Source organism: Ciona robusta, unplaced genomic scaffold (assembly GCF_009617815.1).
Source record: "Ciona robusta unplaced genomic scaffold, ASM961781v2 AP042731.1".
Taxonomy (NCBI): domain Eukaryota; kingdom Metazoa; phylum Chordata; class Ascidiacea; order Phlebobranchia; family Cionidae; genus Ciona; species Ciona robusta.
Genome location: NW_028323110.1, coordinates 66,352 through 84,315, shown reverse-complemented (window position 1 = coordinate 84,315; position 17,964 = coordinate 66,352). Strand labels below are relative to the sequence as shown.

At 35.5% G+C, this 17,964-nt stretch overlaps 1 protein-coding gene, 1 long non-coding RNA gene, 2 other non-coding genes and 1 pseudogene across 5 annotated transcripts; 1 reads left to right on the top strand and 4 right to left on the bottom strand.

The window, feature by feature from the left end:
* Positions 1-371: 371 nt before the first annotated feature.
* On the top strand, positions 372-1,939 carry LOC149724450 (uncharacterized). Its single transcript, XM_089893160.1, has 4 exons — positions 372-582; positions 645-804; positions 862-1,073; positions 1,144-1,939. The coding sequence occupies exons 1-3, from the start codon at positions 438-440 to the stop codon at positions 1,052-1,054; spliced, it is 498 nt and encodes a 165-aa protein (XP_089749286.1). The 5' UTR covers positions 372-437; the 3' UTR covers positions 1,055-1,073; positions 1,144-1,939.
* A 518-nt stretch (positions 1,940-2,457) lies between these two features.
* Positions 2,458-2,621, bottom strand: LOC149724449 (U1 spliceosomal RNA). The gene has a single exon (XR_016386576.1). It is a non-coding gene; the product is annotated as a U1 spliceosomal RNA (small nuclear RNA).
* Positions 2,622-2,850: 229 nt separating this feature from the next.
* LOC149724448 (U1 spliceosomal RNA) lies at positions 2,851-3,014 on the bottom strand. Its single transcript, XR_016386606.1, has one exon. It is a non-coding gene; the product is annotated as a U1 spliceosomal RNA (small nuclear RNA).
* A 219-nt stretch (positions 3,015-3,233) lies between these two features.
* Positions 3,234-3,370, bottom strand: LOC149724447 (U1 spliceosomal RNA; annotated as a pseudogene).
* Positions 3,371-7,980: 4,610 nt separating this feature from the next.
* On the bottom strand, positions 7,981-16,014 carry LOC149724446 (uncharacterized). Of its 2 annotated transcripts, XR_016386561.1 has the most exons (4): positions 14,445-16,014; positions 13,634-14,373; positions 13,203-13,315; positions 7,981-9,091 (listed from the first exon to the last, which is right to left on the bottom strand). It is a non-coding gene; the product is annotated as an uncharacterized LOC149724446 (long non-coding RNA). The 2 variants fall into 2 exon arrangements; XR_016386560.1 differs by having other exon boundaries at positions 13,634-15,698.
* Between the last annotated feature and the right edge of the window lie 1,950 nt (positions 16,015-17,964).

The following is a 17,964-nucleotide window of genomic DNA, read 5'->3' as shown; positions in this document are numbered from 1 at the left end:
CAGGGTAAATGTCTTGATTATGTTTGTCTGCATTCATTTAGTCAGGACATTTTAGAAGCATTTTTTGGAAATCTGGTAAGTTGTGCAACTATTCAATATGTTTGAAATGTTCAACAGTTGCAAAACACAACTATGGAGATGTGGGTCTAAATTCTGGTGATTGTGTCGAAGGTTCTTGGAGGCAAACCGTTCCAAACTCTATAAATTTTCATAGAATTAGGGATATTGGCTCCAATTATTATGGCAATGATGCAAGATTCATTAGGGATGAATTATGTAAATATTTTAATACATCTGGTGCTGTGCCATGGCAATGGACAATTGGTCAACATAATTGAAGTGTCTTTAATCATTCATTAAAATCTTTGGATGCTTTCAGTTGTTCTTTTTTTTCTTTAATTCAACTTTGTTTTCAGACTGTACAGTAATTAGAAAATATGGATGATGAAAATTTAAATCGAAAATTAATTGATATAATTTCTGGCTTGCCATTACTGTACAACCAATATTATCCAGACGAAAAGAACAAACACAAAACTGAAAGTGCATGGAAAGAAGTTGCTGAAAAAATGAATTGCACAGGTATAAAGGTTTTGTTTAAACCAGTCTTTGCATGTATTAATTGTCTCCATAATTAATTGCAGTTCAGTTTTGCCTAATGAGATGGAATAATATTAGAAGTACATATGCTCGAAAACATAAGAAAAGTACAGAAGTACCAAGTGGATCAGCTTCTCAAGCACCGGAAACATGGCCCTATTTTAAGCAACTACACTTTTTAGACAGCTACATAAAACACAGAAGGTATTTTCAGAATTTCTATCATTTGGCTGTCAACTGAATTTGCAACTCCATTTGCAGAACCAAAGATAATTTTCGAATTAATGAAGAAGCTCACAGCTCAGCAACAAACATTACTCAGTGTGAAAGCCCTGCTGTTGAACTGGAAGATGATATGACCTTTTTACTTGACTCAGAGCCAGCAGATAGCCCACAAACAGTTATGTCCACTGAAACAGAGCCTTCTAAGAAACGACAAAAAAAAATCAACTGATAGTAGTTTTGAAATTCAGGTACAATTCAGGTACTTAAATGAGAACTTATTTTTAACTCTGTTAATAACAAACCTTTTTTGTATCGTAGAGTCAAATGCTCAACGTACTTCAAAAGTCAAGCAATAGATTGGAAAATTTAAGTACCCCATCTACACTCGACAAATTTGACCACTTTGCAGCATTCGTGGCATCAGAGTTGAGGAGCAAACCACCAAATATTGTTGCAGTTTACATACTGCAAATTACAAATATACTCTATTCCGACATTACACCAGTTACAACTGAGTCGTTGTAACTGTTAACATTCTATGCACTTTAATTGTTCACTTCTTCATCATTACCACTTGGTGCTTTTTCACCGCCAGTATGCTGATATACTTTAGCACTGTTATTTAGTTTTTTAATTGTTTGACTTTTATAGTTCATTATTTTTTAGTGTTAGTACCTATTTTATACTTCTACCTAAGTTTTTTTTGTATGGTTACTTTTATTTTATACATACATGTTTTAGTTGCAGTACTTTTATTTTATACATACACATGTTTTCAGTTTCAGTACTATTATTTTATACCTTCACATCTTCTTCAATTCTGTGTTTTTACACAAAAATAAAACGTAAAACTAAATGTTATGTTGTGATTATTTGCAAGTAGAAGTGTCTGCTTTGACTTAGGGTTGAACATGTATGAAATAGTTAGTTCAAAACAGTTGTTAGATCATTAGATGTCATTGGTCTTGAACACAATACGTAACCGCAAACTGGCCGTCGGAAGCAATGTGTATGTCCATCGTTAACAATCGTAAACGTCGTTTCAACGAATCAGGGAGCAGTCGGTTAAGGTTTGGGGATTTCCCTATCGTTATCGTTTCGCAGTGTGCACCCGGCTTTAGTTTGTGACCTTCCGATATCTGCTCTTAAAATTTATCCGGCTGCATATTGCAATCATCTGTTTGCATTGATTGCAAGGTATCCTGCTCATCTAAATCATTTAATATTATTTGTTATATTATATTTCTTGCTATATTTTGCCAATCTTCCGGTTTTTTCCATTGCCTTTGCATTGCGCCAGTACCATGCCTGCTGGCTAGTCGTGAAACCTCGATTGTTAACCGAATACCAAATAGGCGAGATAAACATAAGAACGGTTTATTGTAAAGCAACACAACGGTAGTACGTAAAACGGAAAGAATAAAACGTGGTTAACGAAACGTTAATCGCTATGACGAAAAGGGTTAAGGGTCTCAACATAGAGACTGCGTTTACAATGCAATATTACTAATATAGTAACTATACTATAATGGCGGACCACTTTTCTCTTCAAGTATACTTTGTACATAATCTTGTAGTCTCATTGGTGGTCTCCGGATTCTTGTTGACCTCCTTGGCAAGGTAGAACCAAGGACAGGAATAGCGCGAACGCGGTCCCCACTAGCAGAAATTATACGACCGAGTTACCCACATTTGGGGTAATCGCAAGGGTCAGCTAAGCCGATGTGCAATGGCCTAGCCTCACCTTGGACCCACTGCCTGCCTGATCGCAGTTAAGGCCCTCGTCAGGTAAGTATGAGTAGGTCAAAGAGAAGTGGTTGAAGCGAGATATTCTTTATTATAAGGGGACTTTACCAACACGCCTTGTCATATTTATTATTACATTGCGTGTGTTTGAAACATAAATTTTTCCCAACCAACTTTCAATATTTTTTTTTATTGTCATTTAATTCTCGTCAGCGTCGGTTTCATGTTTTTGCCGAGAATCTCCACTGCTTATCCACTATACAAGGATTTTATAATAGGGCAGGGATAGCGCGAACGCAGTCCCCACTAGCAGAAAATATACGACCGAGTTACCCACATTTGGGGTAATCGCAAGGGTCAGCTAAGACGATGTGCAATGGCTTGGCCTCACCTTAGATCCACTGCCTGCCTGATCGCAGTGAAGGCCCTCGGCAGGTAAGTATGAGTTGGTCAAAGAGAAGTGGTTAGTGGTTCAACCGAGATATTCTTAATTATAAAGGGACTTTACCAACACGCCATGTCATGTTTATACATTGCGTGTGTTTGAAACATAAATTTTTCCCAAGCATCTTTCAATATTTTTTAATTTTCGTCAGCGTTGGTTTCATGTATTTGCCGAGTATCTTCACTGCTTAGCCACTGTACAAGGATTTTATAATAGGGCAGGGATAACGCGAACGCAGTCCCCACTAGCTGAAATTATACGACCGAGTTACCCACATTTGGGGTAATCGCAAGGGTCAGCTAAGACGATGTGCAATGGCTTGGCCTCACCTTGGACCCACTGCCTGTCATTTTTTTTTTCTTTCGCTGCTCAGAGTGTGATCTTATGGATTAAATCCAGTCAGAATCGCGACCTCATCAGTGCAGCATGCGCCAAAACACACGCACAAATAAGGGGCGAAAGCAAAATAGATGCGAGAATAATACGAATCATCTTGACAATAGAACATGAGATACATTATAGGGCAAATACAAAGAAAATAGCTGCCGGATATATGGATTAGACGAATCGTCGGTATGGAAGAAGGTCAAGTAAAAACTTTTTTTTTTCAATCTAGATATTTCATAGAATCTGCTTAGTTGAGCGCTAATGATTTTTTTCCTCCTTTTGATTTTGGTAGCTGTAGGTTTGCTCGTTTTATATTTTTGATGGGGACCAAACGAATTGAAACATTAGTTGTATAGTATGTTTTCATATTTTAAGGGTAATGAGATATGTTTGCCAGTATGTAATAATTGGGGAACGTTTAGTGTGTTTATTAAAAGAGTTTTTCCATTCAAAGTTAAGTTTCTTGGTTTGTTTACATGTCTAATTGTATTAACTGCCTTTACCCAATTTTGTGCAGTTGTATCCACTTCGAGGCTAAAATGGATTTCCAAAATGTTTATTGTCTGTTGAAGGTTGTTTTGCCAGTTTGTTGTTGCCAGACATTCTTTCGTTTCGGAGTTATTGCGTGTGATTTGCGTTTTGTTCATGTTTATCTTATGACTCCAAGCTATTTCATACTGAACAAGTTCTTTTTTGATTTCATTAAGAGAAGATGCCCTTTCCGTTAAAAATGTTAAATCGTCAACGTATTGGACGCATTTAAGTTCTATGTTTCTGAGTTTATAGCCGATTATCTTGTTATTTCGATTTATTTTTCTAGTAAGTGCTTCCATGCCGATTATATAAAGGGTCATGCTTAAGGGACATCCTTGTCGGATAACTCTTTTTATATGAATATCATCTGTAAAGGTTCTGTGATTTCAATTTTGCTGATTAGATTTGTATATATAATTTTTATCCATTGTGTAATGTAGTAAGGAAAATTGAGTTTTTTAAGCATTTTGAGTAAGAAAGGGTAATCTACTCTATCAAACGCTTTTTCAAAGTCAATCGCTATCATTTTTCCTAACTTGCGAGCAGAGTCTGCGCTTTGTATGTTATAGATTGCTCTATGTATATCTTTGTTTTGTATTCCACAGTGCTGGCTATTGCTAATGAATTTGTTTAAGATTGGCTTGATTCGATTGTTTATAATCTTGCCAAGTATTTTATAATCGTTGTTTAGTAGGGATATTGTGCGCCACGTTTTGAGTTCCTGCTTATTTCCTTTTTTTAAATTAATTTTGTTATTGCGGTTCTCATTGTCAATGGCATAGACTTTTTTAGATAAATGTTGTGAAATAATTCAGCTAGATCATTGGGAAAATCATTATCCATTAATTTATATAGTTGAGGTGTTAGTCTATCACTGCCGGGGGAGGAATCTTTGTTAAGAGAGGTGATGTCCACTTTTATTTCTCATCTGTTATTGGTTGGTTTAAATAGTTAGTTTCTTCTTGATCCCAGGTTATCGTTTCTATTTCGTCTAAGTAGTTTTGCTGCGCTTGAGTTTTATTATCTTTTTCCCACAAATTTGTATAATAGGCGTGTATAATGTCGATTATTTCTGTTTTGTTGTCGGTTATCACCCCTTGATCGTTTTGAATGGTGTATATGCTACATCTTGATTGTGCTGCTTTTTCAAACTCGAAGAAATTTTTGGTCGGTTGTTCTTCATTGTCGAAGCTTATTACTTTGGCTCGGATTAGCGCTCCTTGGTTGATTTTATTTTCATATATATTGACGTTATTTTGTAGGTTTATATATTCTTTATTATTCTTATAATTTTCATCACTATCTTTGATATCGCTTAGTTTTTGAACTGAGTATATGTATCGATTCCGTTCTATGCGACTTATATATTTGGAAAATTCCATGCATTCTTTTTTTTCATTAATTTTGCTTTTTCCCACCATTCCAACATTTTTGAACACGTTAGTGGTCATATAGATCCTTTTTCGTCGAACAGTTGTTCTTGGCTTTGTTGTTGTTGTTGTTGCTGATAGGGTGATTATTTTCCGCACTTATCCTAATTCTTAATTCTAGCATTTTTTCTTTAATCTCTTGATTGAAATCAAATCGTAATATATATTCATAATTTTTAGGCTGAATTTTCAGATTTAAAACCGCACGATGAGCGATTAATTAACGATTACTTTCCTCATGCACTTTACATAGCGGAAACACTGTCTGGAGTTTGGCGGGAAACGACGGCAAGCGTGTTATATCTGCACAACGATTCACGACTGAATCAAACTTTTAGCATTTAAGTGGGGACGCATTAAATGCACTACTCTTATACCGTATTATCATAATCGTAATTGAAACATTATTTTTAATTCAACATCATATGATTAATATTAACTTCTAACATTACCTGATTACTGCGTGATTACGGTTTGTCAAAATTCATGAAAACAAACGTTTTTAAGCGACCACAACGTTAACTAGTGTGAGTTTACAATAAACACTTGGTACAGGAGTTGTACAAAGCGTATTTACACATATTCTTTACCAATCACTCAATCCTCATACGCCATAAGTTTCATTGGTTATAATACATGTATAAATACATTCCGCCTACTGCTCTACAGTCACCAATGGCGACTAGAACCCGTTTTGTTGGTTACTTCAGATTTGTTTTTGATCGAGCCCAGTCGACCGTTGTAGTAAAAGGATTAACTAATATAGCAGGGTGGGGGTAGATGGGACACCTTTTCATTTTGTTTTCTCTTTTCATTTGGTAGTAAACAAAGAACATTTAATGAATTATAAAACCGTATCTTCACGACTTCCACAGACCGTTTTAATTGTTTAAAACACGATCAGGCTATTTGGATATTATGTGTTAAAGGTGTCCCATCTTTCCCGACTCTATTATCTTATGCTAATTAGTTTAAAACGTGTTCATTCATTAGATCTGTGATCTCTTGTTTGGCTGTGGATAGTTTTTGTAGTCTCCAATTTATCCAGCTAGTGTGAATTATACATTGTAGGTCTGGATGTTTTAGGGTAGCGTCGTTGATTTTGTAATATGAATGTCCCCATTATCTGTTTAATTCTATACTTATTTTTATTATTGGGCAGAGATTGTGATCGGAGAAGCTGTTTCGAATGTGGCTAGAGTCGATGGTACGAGGGAGTAGGTTTTTGTTTACATATATCCTATCGATGCGTGTAGCTGAGCTGCAGGTGGTCCGAGTATAGACAATTTTATCTTTGTGTAGTTTTGTATATCATATAAATGTTTTTCTTTTTCTATTTTCAACCATATTTCCCGTTGATGTTTCCCATATATTTGATAACCTGATGTGTCTAGGTATGTAGTAAGTTTTTAGTTAGCGGGTTATTTTCAATTTTTTTGTTCTAGGATTTCTAATTGTCGGATGCTGGTCGTTTCGTTGTAGCTACCGGATTGCAAATAAATGTTGTATATATTGAGATATCCATGTTTTTATTTTAATTTTCTGAATCCTATTTGGTATAATTATTTCATGGTAAATTTTATACTGATGGATAATTTATTTTTTTAACTAGGATTGCAGTTCCACAATAAAAATTTTGAACTTTTTTTTCTGTAATTGTGTTCACAAAAAGGGTCACATTGCAGGATGCTTCTATGTTTTGGCAGATAGTGTAGTCCATGCATCTTACCTCTTGTAGGCATAGTATACTAACATTATTTTCGTTGGTATAATTTTTGACCTCATAGCTTTTTTTAATGCTATTAACATTTATTGTACCGATAGTAATGATAGGTGTTTTCTTATTGGTGTTTCCGCTTAGAGCCATTATTACATTAAAGGTTTAGATTAAATATATTAAAACAGGGAAGCGGGTGAGGGTGGGATTAAGGGGTTTGTCTGGTTTCGTGTTTTTCAGTAATTTTCCTTCTTTTGGAGGGTGTTGTACTTGTGTCAAAGATTGATTCCAGACTTGTGGAAGATCTCTTCTGATTGTTGGTGGCTCGGTATGGCTAGCATTAAAAAGGGAAGTTTCTGCTTCGTAGATGTTAGAGTAGTAATACCTTGGTTTTGATAGTTGTTCATGGTATTTTTCTATTATTTTTATCAGAGTCCGTATATAAACCACAGAAATAAAAAAGAATAGAAGGCACATCTCCAATGTCGGCAAAGGAGAGAGCACGATACACTGTCTCTCTTTCGCGGGTCGTTCCCGTTTACTATTGTAGTCAATGGAGTCGATGACGTTTTGTGTAGTTTTTCTTCGTTTTTTGACTTAATTTAAAGTTATTGTGTAAAAAAACTATTTTCTAATAAATATATATATATTTCTAAAAAAACGTTTGTTTGAAATTTTTAATTAATTTTTTTAAATAATTAAATTTTCTAAACAAGTGGTAAACTGTAAGCGTTAACGTACCAAATAACTAAACCAGTCTAACAAACTTGAATAGTTGGTGTAGTTTTTAAAATAAACAGCTAAAACCTTCCAAAAATACTATGCGCCTATCTTTTACAATGGAGACGAAGGGAAATGGGGACGGAGTTGGCGGTCACGTGAATAGAAAAAAGAATATATCACGGTTTTGAGCAGTTGCGCGTTCTACTCTTTTTTATTTCTGTGATATAAACATGAGTTATTTTATCACCATAGAAATCTTACAGGGCAACCAAATGGGGCTAAATTTCGCCGATTGTTTACCCTAGCAACGGGAATTTTAAAAATATTTTAAACTAATTAATCACAGTTTTAAAGTTTTTAACTTCAACACAAAACAAATATATAGAATTTTCGTTATAGTCCATCCCGGTATATAATATTAAATTTAAATATGCCGAATTGCTGTGCTCCACACTGCACCAACACAGAAAAAAGCTGCAGACTTTTTCGATTTCCGCAAAATCGTTTTTTTAATAAAAAATGGGTAAGAAACTGCGGAAAAGAAAGTTTCAAGCCCACGGTGAATAGCAAATTATGCCAGGTAATTATGGTTGCACCACAACTACGTTACGTTTACGACTAAACTTTAACATACAGGAACACTTTGAAAGCACCCAGTTTGTTGTTCGCGGTCGACAAGGACGCAAAGTTTTAATCAAAAATGCGATGCCAACCATTTTTAAAACTTTGTGTCCAATGTTACATTGCGTAAGAAGGGAACTCCACAAAAAAAGGGTGTTAACCAGTAAACCAACACAACTTGGTAAGTTTAGGATGATCTTTTATTTTTAAACCAATTAACACAAATCTAAATAATGTTCAGTTAAGAATCATTTTCAACATGATCACACTTACTACAAGTGTGGAGGAAGTGAAGAGACGATGGAGGTAGGCAGAGAAATTACCATCGAGGACAGAACCGAATGTTTAAACTGTGGATGTCTATTAGAAAAAATTAAAGTTTTGGAAGAAGAGGTATAATCACTACAGTTTCAATAGGCTGTACTACAATCAGAATCATATTTTCTATATTTAAGCAGAACAGAATGTTGAAAGAAAAGGTTTCTGAGTTTTTAAAGCCAGATCAATTAAGCCATCTTGTCAGAAAAGGAAATTTGCAGACAAAGTGGTCTTTAGAGACTGTAAAAATGGCTTTAGCACTTCTAATGACCAAGACTTCTAATGACCAAGACAACGTGCAAATTGCATCTCATGGTTTGTGTTTTATGTTGAAGGGCTTGAACACTAAATGGAAGCAAGTAGTAGGTAACTAATTATTCAGAAAATAAGTTTGTTTGATGTGTAACTTTATTATATTTTGCAAGCTTACTATTTGACGGGAGATGCAGTGTCAGGTCTTGTGTTGTGGAGGGTAGCAAAACAAATAGTGGAGATAGCTTACAGCAGGGGTGTGCAACCTTTGATACAGAAGGGCCAGATATAAGTAACTGGGTGAAACCGCGGGCCACACGTTTATGTAACATTGGCTATCTAGTAGTCGCACGGACAAAAAAATAGTTTATTTTTCTTGTTGACTGTTTAATAGGTATATCTCCTTGTAACAAAATATTATGACGCATAAATTCCTAAAGAAAACTGGTATTCAAATTTATTGTCACATAGAATTTAAAACATTTTAGTGAGAAATTTGCAGCTGGCTTCTTTTCCCGATGACTTTTTCCAAATTTGCTTTAATCGAAGTACTCGCAATTCGAAGACCGTTTTCCAAGTGTTCGTCTGTCAGAACCGATCGATAGGGGGATTTCATAACGCCCATTTTAGAAAAAAATTGTTCACACAAGTATGTTGAGCCGAAAAGAGCCATTTTTGAAGCCATGTATATTTTCAAATGTGGATAGTTATTTTGGTTGAGATGTTTTCGATAAAAGTCGCCAAGACTCATTTCCAAATACTTAGCTTTTAAATCAGTGTTCTCTTGGAGATCCAAAAGTTCAAGTTGGATATCAACTGGTGCTTTGTCAACGTCTGCACTAAATGGCGAAGAAAAAATATCAAACAAATGTTCATGAGATTTAAAGTCCTTAAAACGAGCCAAAAAATCATTTAACAATTTTTCAAGTTGGTCTGCAAATTCAATTTTCTTCTCATGATGCATTCCACACTCCTTCAGAGTTGAAAAGTGGAAAAGATTTCCTGTTTGTATGTGAGCTTTCCAAAGTCGTAATTTGTTCATAAAACCTTTTATGTGACCATACATTTCATTAGCATACTGGCTTTTTCGCTGCAGTCTTGTATTAAGTTCATTCAGATGAGTAGTTATATCAACCAAGAAAGCTAGGTCACATAACCAATTTTCGTCCTCCATTTCCGCTATTGGGTGCCCTTTTAGTTTCAAAAAGTTTACGACTTCTGTCCGCAGTTCGTAAAATCGCCGCAACATGCAGCCCTTGCTTAACCAACGTACCTCGGAAAAGTACACTAGATCTCGATGTGTAGTATTGAGATCACCCAGAAACTGTTGAAACTGGCGATGGTTGAGCCCTCGTGCTCGAATGAAATTTACTGCCTTAATAACCGGACTTAAAACGTGTTTGAATTTTAAGGATTTTGCGCACAGGTTTTGCTGGTGAATAATGCAATGAAAAATTGCTATATCGTCATTGATTTTTTTCTCTCTCAATGCAGACTTCATGAGACCTACAAATCCAATGCCAGTTCCAGACATAGATCGAGCACCATCAGTTGCGATTCCACATAAGGTGGACAAGTCTAGTCCAAAATTGTTAAAGGCATCAACTACTTTGGTGAAGATATCAGCACCAGTTGTCGTACCCTTCATTGGCTGTAGTGCCAGAAGTTCTTCAGTTTCGTTTAGCTCTTTGTCCACTCCTTTTACAAATATGGCCAACTGTGCTGTGTCCCTCTGGTCCGTACTTTCATCGATCGCAAAACTCCATGAAACAAAACTCTTCACCTTATCCCTGAGAGTGTCACTAATGTCACAAGCAAGATCATCGATGCGCCTCGCTATCGTCCACCGTGACAGACTTATTTTCTCAAACTCAATCCTCATTTTAGGGCACATTTCTTCTGCGACATCAATAAGACACTGCTTCACAAAGTTTCCGTCAGAATAAGGTTTCATAGTTTGAGCTATTCTCTGTGCGATTAGGTAACTACATCGGACTGCTTTTTCGCTATCACTGTGGATTTTTTGAAACATCGACCGCTGGGCCTTTAATTCTTCCTGTAGTTGCCTCACTTTCAGCTTTCTGTTCTGTCCATCTAGCCTACCATAAACACCCTCAGAATGCTTTGACTCGTAGTGTCGTTTAACGTTGTACTCTTTAGTAACATTAACAGTTTGTTTGCAAATCAGACACAAAGGCCTTTTATCTGTATTTTCAATAAAGAAGTACTCAAAAGTCCATTTTGTCTGAAACATTCGCTTTTCTTCCTCAACCTTCCTCTTTTTAGTTTTCTGCACGTTAGCTACATAATTAGCCATTGCAAGTAATAAGTAAACTGAAAACAAGTTTACAATAAAACAGTATTAGACTGCAATGCGTTGGTTAGGACTGTTATAGACTTAGTTTTATTCTACACGACGATATTTAGAATGCTCACTACTCAGCAATCGACAGCTTTGTGAAGTGTGTTGTTCATTTTGTACAAGCTAGTAATTCGGGGTTATGTCATAGGAGGCTAACCGTTGGAGAATTGTTACGTCATATACAATACATTAGACTCAGGTGTAGGTTTTGGCAAAGTTGGTAGAGACGGTTGGTTTTGCAACACAAAAGATATTGGTCCGCACATCCTTAATTCAATTAAATTATTACTCGTTTCGCGGGCCGCACAGCATTCAAAATTGATATTGCGTCGCGGGCCGCACAATTTTTCTTTACGGGCCGCATTTGGCCCGCGGGCCGCAGGTTGCACACTCCTGGCTTACAGCAAAGTTAGTATAGACCAAGTTAGGAAACGGCGCTCGTGTCCGCCATTACGGAGCCCACAGAGCGTGAATCGCTTATACAAATGCATGGTCGGCGTGTGTTTATTTAGTTCTTTTAAGCGATACAAAGCTAGAAAACACGTATAGCGGTTGTTTTAACATTCAAAATATAATTACTAATATAAATCTTGTTATATAATATTAAATCTAGGAATTAATGTGGAGTAAATTAATATTTTGACTGGTTTTCGGCGTACAGTGTGGTTTAACAGGATACTTTACGTTGGCGATTAAGACTAGCATCAATCAGCTTAGTTTACATAAAAGTATATGATCATACCTACGAATCTACAGAGCCATTCTTTACTACATTTATAATCCAACATGAGTGGACATGCAGCTCCAAACTGCTTAAGTACTAGCAGATAAGGGGTTCGCGTTTTCCGATTTTATAAAGACCCGTAACGCAAAAAAGGTAGCTTACTAATTCAAGCAGAGGACCAAAAATAGTAACTTAGTATTGTTTTCCTCAATGTCACTTCGATATTAGGCAAATTTTACACAGATCCCTTAAGTTTCGTTGCCGGGTATAGCCTACGTGTTAAGTTTGTGAGCCAAAAAGTAAAATCACGGCAATTTACCAGTCTGCAAAGTATGGCAGTTCCTGACCAGATCTCGCGCGTGCAAGACGGTTATTTTTCGCGTTCGCGCGTGCTATCATTAAAAATCTTCGTGCAAAGCATGTACATTTTCAAGCCTCGTTAGGAAATCTTACTTAATTTAATACGTATTTTTTTCTTTGTTTAATTAATTGGCGTGCGTAGGACAAATTGTGGCGTGCATAACCGAAAGTCTGTAAAAAAATCGCGCATGCACCTGCCATACTCTGCAGTCTGGGCAATTTACATGCAAAACTGCAGCTATACACCAGTTTATGGTAATGTTATGCGTTTGTATTTATGGTAATGTTATTTTTGTTTGTATTTTTATATTTTAAACATGTTCTTTTATGTTTTTGGTTAGTAAACCTGATATTTTCTGTTTTTTTACTTTTTAATCGATTGAGTGTTCAATAAAAGTTGATTATTTTTGTGAGGTTTATTATTGTGATAAGATATAACATTAGTAGAAAACCATTTTTACGCGCAGAAGTGCTTGGTTTTGAAAAAATCGCAATATTTAAACGAAAAACAGCACCCAGCAATGATAAAATGCTATGCCATGGGCTCCGTAATGGTGGCGACTATGACGTCATAGACGCGAGACAATGGGTAACAAGACTCGTTGTTTTACAATCCGTTTCCTAACTTGGTCTATACTAACTTTGGCTTACAGCAGAGGTTTAAATGTTCGGGCCGTGGTAAGCGACATGGCAGGGTCAAACCGTGGCATGTGGAAAGCAGCCGGTGTGACAACACAGAGGTAAAATTATAGACTTACTTGTCAGGGATCTTTAGAACGCGTTTGATTTTAGATCCAAGATATCCACTTGCATCCCACATCCATGCATCAAAGATGAGATGCTCTACTTTTTGGCAGATGTGCCCCATCTTCTAAAAAATATGAGGACAGCACTGTTAAACCAAGATACTTATTTACCCGAGTGGGTAATGAATAAGTACGGTTTACCAACAAGCAAGGTACTTATGACACTTAAAAAAATTGTTTAAAAATAAAATGGCAGAATGTTATTTGAAAATTAAATTAAGGTTTCGATTTCTCCAATTGTGAGACTAGTTAAATTTCAAAAAAATTCGGAGCTGAAACTTGCACACAAGTTATCATGGAGACATTTATTTCCAAGCAACTTTCAAAAAATGAATGTTGGACTTGCTGCTCAGGTTAGTTACAATGTCAAATGCATGTGTTACTTTGTGTTATTCCATATTATATGTAGCTTCTAAGTCACTCCACCTCATCTGCTCTGCGAGTATTGCACAACAAAGGAGTGCTCGATGATGATGCTTTGACGACAGCTTTTTTTTCTGAATTGTGCAATCGGTGGTTTGACCAGTTAAATGTTCGCCATCCAAAAAATGGTTTATGTAGGAATTCAGAACAAACAATCTGGGAAATACAAGAGGTTGTTACAGCTGTTATACCAATTAGTTGAGATTATCCATCAATAAACAAATATACAACTTAAATAGGCACTCAGCATTTTTCAACAAATGAAAATTGGTAAGTTAGACTGGAAGCCTGTACAAGCTGCAATTTCTCTTTCCACCATTAGTGTCCTGTCTCGTCACCAAGATCATGTTGTCCAGGTAACAATATTGTCCATCGGGAAACTTTCATATTATATCAAATATCAATGTTCTTGTCACAGGGTAACCACGCTTTCCTAATGTCTGGGAAACTGACACAGGATGCATTGGAAAATGTTTTTTCCCAATGCCGAGGATATGGCAACATGCACCCAAAACCAGTGCAATTTAGATGCACGCTACGCCTCATCACCATACCCCAATATATGGAAGTTCCAAAATCATCTTCCTATGCCACTGATGATACTCCAAATTTATTGGAATTTGTGAAAAATAATATCTCCAATAGGTCACTTATCCCTGCATCAGATATGCCGTTAGAAGTTCTGTCTGAAGCTGCTCATCTGGAAAACGACATATGTGAGATCAATGGCCTAGCATATGTTGGTGGGTGGGTACTTTGGAAAGAGCTTACAAAATTAAGTTGTACAGTGTGCAAAAGTGCATTCACATCCTCAACACCAGCATCTTTGTTGTTGATGTACAAATCATACACTCCAGGAGATTTAACATTAAAGAAAACCACCAACTATTTGTGTAGTCCTTCACAGGAAGCATTTAAATTGTTTAAGCATGCCGAGTGTTGTTTTCCGTAAATGTGCTGAAAACTTAGACTGCAATATGTCTAAACTTTTAAATAGCATTAACCTAAATTTATTTCAATTGCCCTCTTGCCATCAACTATGTTTTAAGGCCATTCAAAGATTTTTCAGGTTAAGATTACACAATCACGCAAAACAATTTACACAAAATATTAAGACAAAACAATTTGCAGGGAAAAGCGCTGCCCGGGCTAATATTATATAAGTTGAATTTGTTGTTTGTTTTTTTTAAATTTACTTTGTTGCTTTTATTTTATATATTTAAGTTAACTTTGTTGCTTTTTATTTTATATATTTAAGTTAACTTTGTTATTGCCAGTGTATTATTAAATATTATTCTTAACAAAAGTGTAACTGACTGAACAAAAAGTTTCTGCAGAAGGATATGAAAGAAATAGGCACTAGTGAATAATCCTCTGCTATACGTTAGAGAATAAGCAGGTCGAAAGTGTTACAAGTTGGTATATAGTTAGCAGATAACGAAGGTAAAGGATTCTTTACTCGCACCAATATAAATTATAAAACACACACTGTTAAAACATGTTCGCTGCAATAGTAACTAAGTAATTCATTGTTATAACTAACCATATGTAAAAAAGGTAACGGTAACGCTAAAATTGTAGATTAATATACCTCAATAATAAAAAAATCAAACGACACCACACACTTTATATCGACATTCTGCTATTCTATGAAATGCGTATAATAAATCCGAAGCCGCAAACCTCATTTTATCACATTACCGATAGTTCTGACTTTGCCTTCAACGCACCAAGCATGTTCGCGATTTCCGTTCCTAGAATACCTCGTGGCGCTGAAATACCTCGTGGCGCTGAAATACCTCGTTTCGGTCTACTGCAGTTTTATATTATGTCTATGATCAATTTAGCCCCATTTGCTGTGCGCTATACGATTTCTATGAGCGACATGAAATAACTCATGTTTATATACGGACTCTGATTTTTATGTTTTCTTCTGTTGGTCGGTTAATGCTTTAACGCTCAGGCTGCAAGCTTTCCGAAAATCCCCTTAGTATGACGTAGTTAGATATTTCTATGAGGTCGTCGATGTTAATGCGCAATGTTATTTAACTGTTATGTCACATAACATAACTTATGTGTAATTTCAAAGTTTGAGGTAGGCCTGGAGCATATTTGTTGTTTCGTGTTATTTAATTGTTTAATGTTATTTAAAAGTTTGAGGTAGGCCTGGAGCATATTTCTTGTTTCGTGTTATTAAATTGTTTAGTGTTATTTCAAAGTTGGAAGTAGGCCTGAAGCATATTTGTTGTTTCATGTGATTTAATTGTTTAGTGTTATTTTAAAGTTGGAGGTAGGCCTGGAGCATATTTGTTGTTTAGTGTTATTTTAAAGTTGGAGGTATGCCTGGAGCATATTAAGTTGTTTAGTGTTATTTCAAAGTTGGAAGTAGGTCTGGAGCATATTTGTTGTTTAGTGTTATTTTTTAAAGTTATTTAAAAGTTGAAGGTAGGCCTGGAGCATATTTGTTGTTTAGTGTTATTTTAAAGTTGGAGGTAGGCCTGGAGCATATTTGTTGTTTAGTGTTATTTTAAAGTTGGAGGTAGGCCTGGAGCATATTTGTTGTTTCGTGTTATTTAAAAGTTTGAGGTAGGCCTGGAGCATATTTGTTGTTTCGTGTTATTTAATTGTTTAATGTTATTTTAAAGTTGGAGGTAGGCCTGGAGCATATTTGTTGTTTCGTGTTATTTAATTGTTTAATGTTATTTAAAAGTTGAAGGTAGGCCTGGAGCATATTTGTTGTTTAGTGTTATTTTAAAGTTGGAGGTAGGCCTGGAGCATATTTGTTGTTTAGTGTTATTTTAAAGTTGGAGGTAGGCCTGGAGCATATTTGTTGTTTCGTGTTACTTAAAAGTTTGAGGTAGGCCTGGAGCATATTTGTTGTTTCGTGTTATTTAATTGTTTAATGTTATTTAAAAGTTTGAGGCAGGCCTGGAGCATATTTGTTGTTTCGTGTTATTTCAAAGTTGGAGGTAGGCCTGGAGCATATTTGTTATTTCGTGTTATTTAATTGTTTAGTGTTATTTTAAAGTTTATGGTAGGCCTTGAGCATATTTCTTGTTTCGTGTTGTTTAATTGTTTAGTGTTATTTTAAAGTTTAAGGTAGGCCTTGAGCATATTTCTTGTTTATATAAGGGTTTAATGTTTTGTATGCAATATTTCCAATCTAGAACACGAGTTATGTTTTGAATGCAATATTCTCATCCTAATGGTAGGTAAGTGGACTTGTCCTTGTATTGAGTAAAATCAGATGGTAAATGTAAATGGCAAATGCAATACCACAGCTCGGAAGTGGTTTCATGCAATAGCCAATAGGCATGAGCAATATACAATCTGTTAAGATGATTGCTTCTAAATTTTGATTCAGGTAATGTCCTATATATTATGATGTTATTGATAAACGTTATGTGTGCTGACCGAATGCCTCAATTAGGTTGTTACGTTACAGGTATGGCCGTATGGGTGCTTTCCATGACTGTACATAACTACCTATATCGATGTGTTTAATTCAACTTATTTATTTTGTTGTATTTATGCTAATACATATTTCACAATATCAGTAAAGTAGTATCTTGTATGTTGCTGGCGTCGTGGCTTAGTGGTTTAGGCGCCTGCATCGTAACCAAAGTGTGCCCGATAGCCAGGCAAGTAGATTATTGTAGATTAGATTCAAAACATAGATTATTGTTGCTACCGCAGGCGAATGGAAGTGGTGAATAAAAACTTTTGGTTTGATTTACGCATACATTAAGCCACTGGCGTCGAATTATATGGTGCAGGGTATGCAGGCCTACCCTGAGAAAAAAATATTGGAAGTACAGGGTAATAATACAAATATATTGGTCATACAACCTATGCATTATGTAGTCTCTATTTTCTCAGAAACCTCAACTTTACTTTTTTTTCCACAAAAGCAAAATATCTCCTACACACATTTAACATTCTTTTTCTAAAGCTTTTTTTTTCTTTTATAGGTTACCATTTTGACTTCACTACTTCCTTTTAACATAAATTTACCCACAAATAACATTTATTAGACTAAAAACAAAGCCCATAAATTTAATAACCTATATAAACCACAAGAAGTAACCAGAGCATTACACTTGATTTACTTAAATTATAATTTTATGGTTTTAACAAAATTATAAAGGCTTTTGAAAATCTAAATGACATCTTAACTTTATCTAAAGTAAATTCAGCAATAATCATAAAAATGACCTAATTAAACAGCCTTAATTTAAAACATAAATTACATCATCAGAAAATGTGGGCAAAGCTGTAAAATGTCTGATTT

What these genes read in the sequence shown, in the direction of transcription:
- LOC149724450 (XM_089893160.1), top strand. Translation starts at nt 438, where the DNA reads ATGGATGATGAAAATTTAAATCGAAAATTAATTGATATAATTTCTGGC. An exon ending in TGAAAAAATGAATTGCACAG is followed by an intron (nt 583 to 644) that starts GTATAAAGGTTT and finishes AATTAATTGCAG; the next exon opens with TTCAGTTTTGCCTAATGAGA. An exon ending in AGCTACATAAAACACAGAAG is followed by an intron (nt 805 to 861) that starts GTATTTTCAGAA and finishes CTCCATTTGCAG; the next exon opens with AACCAAAGATAATTTTCGAA.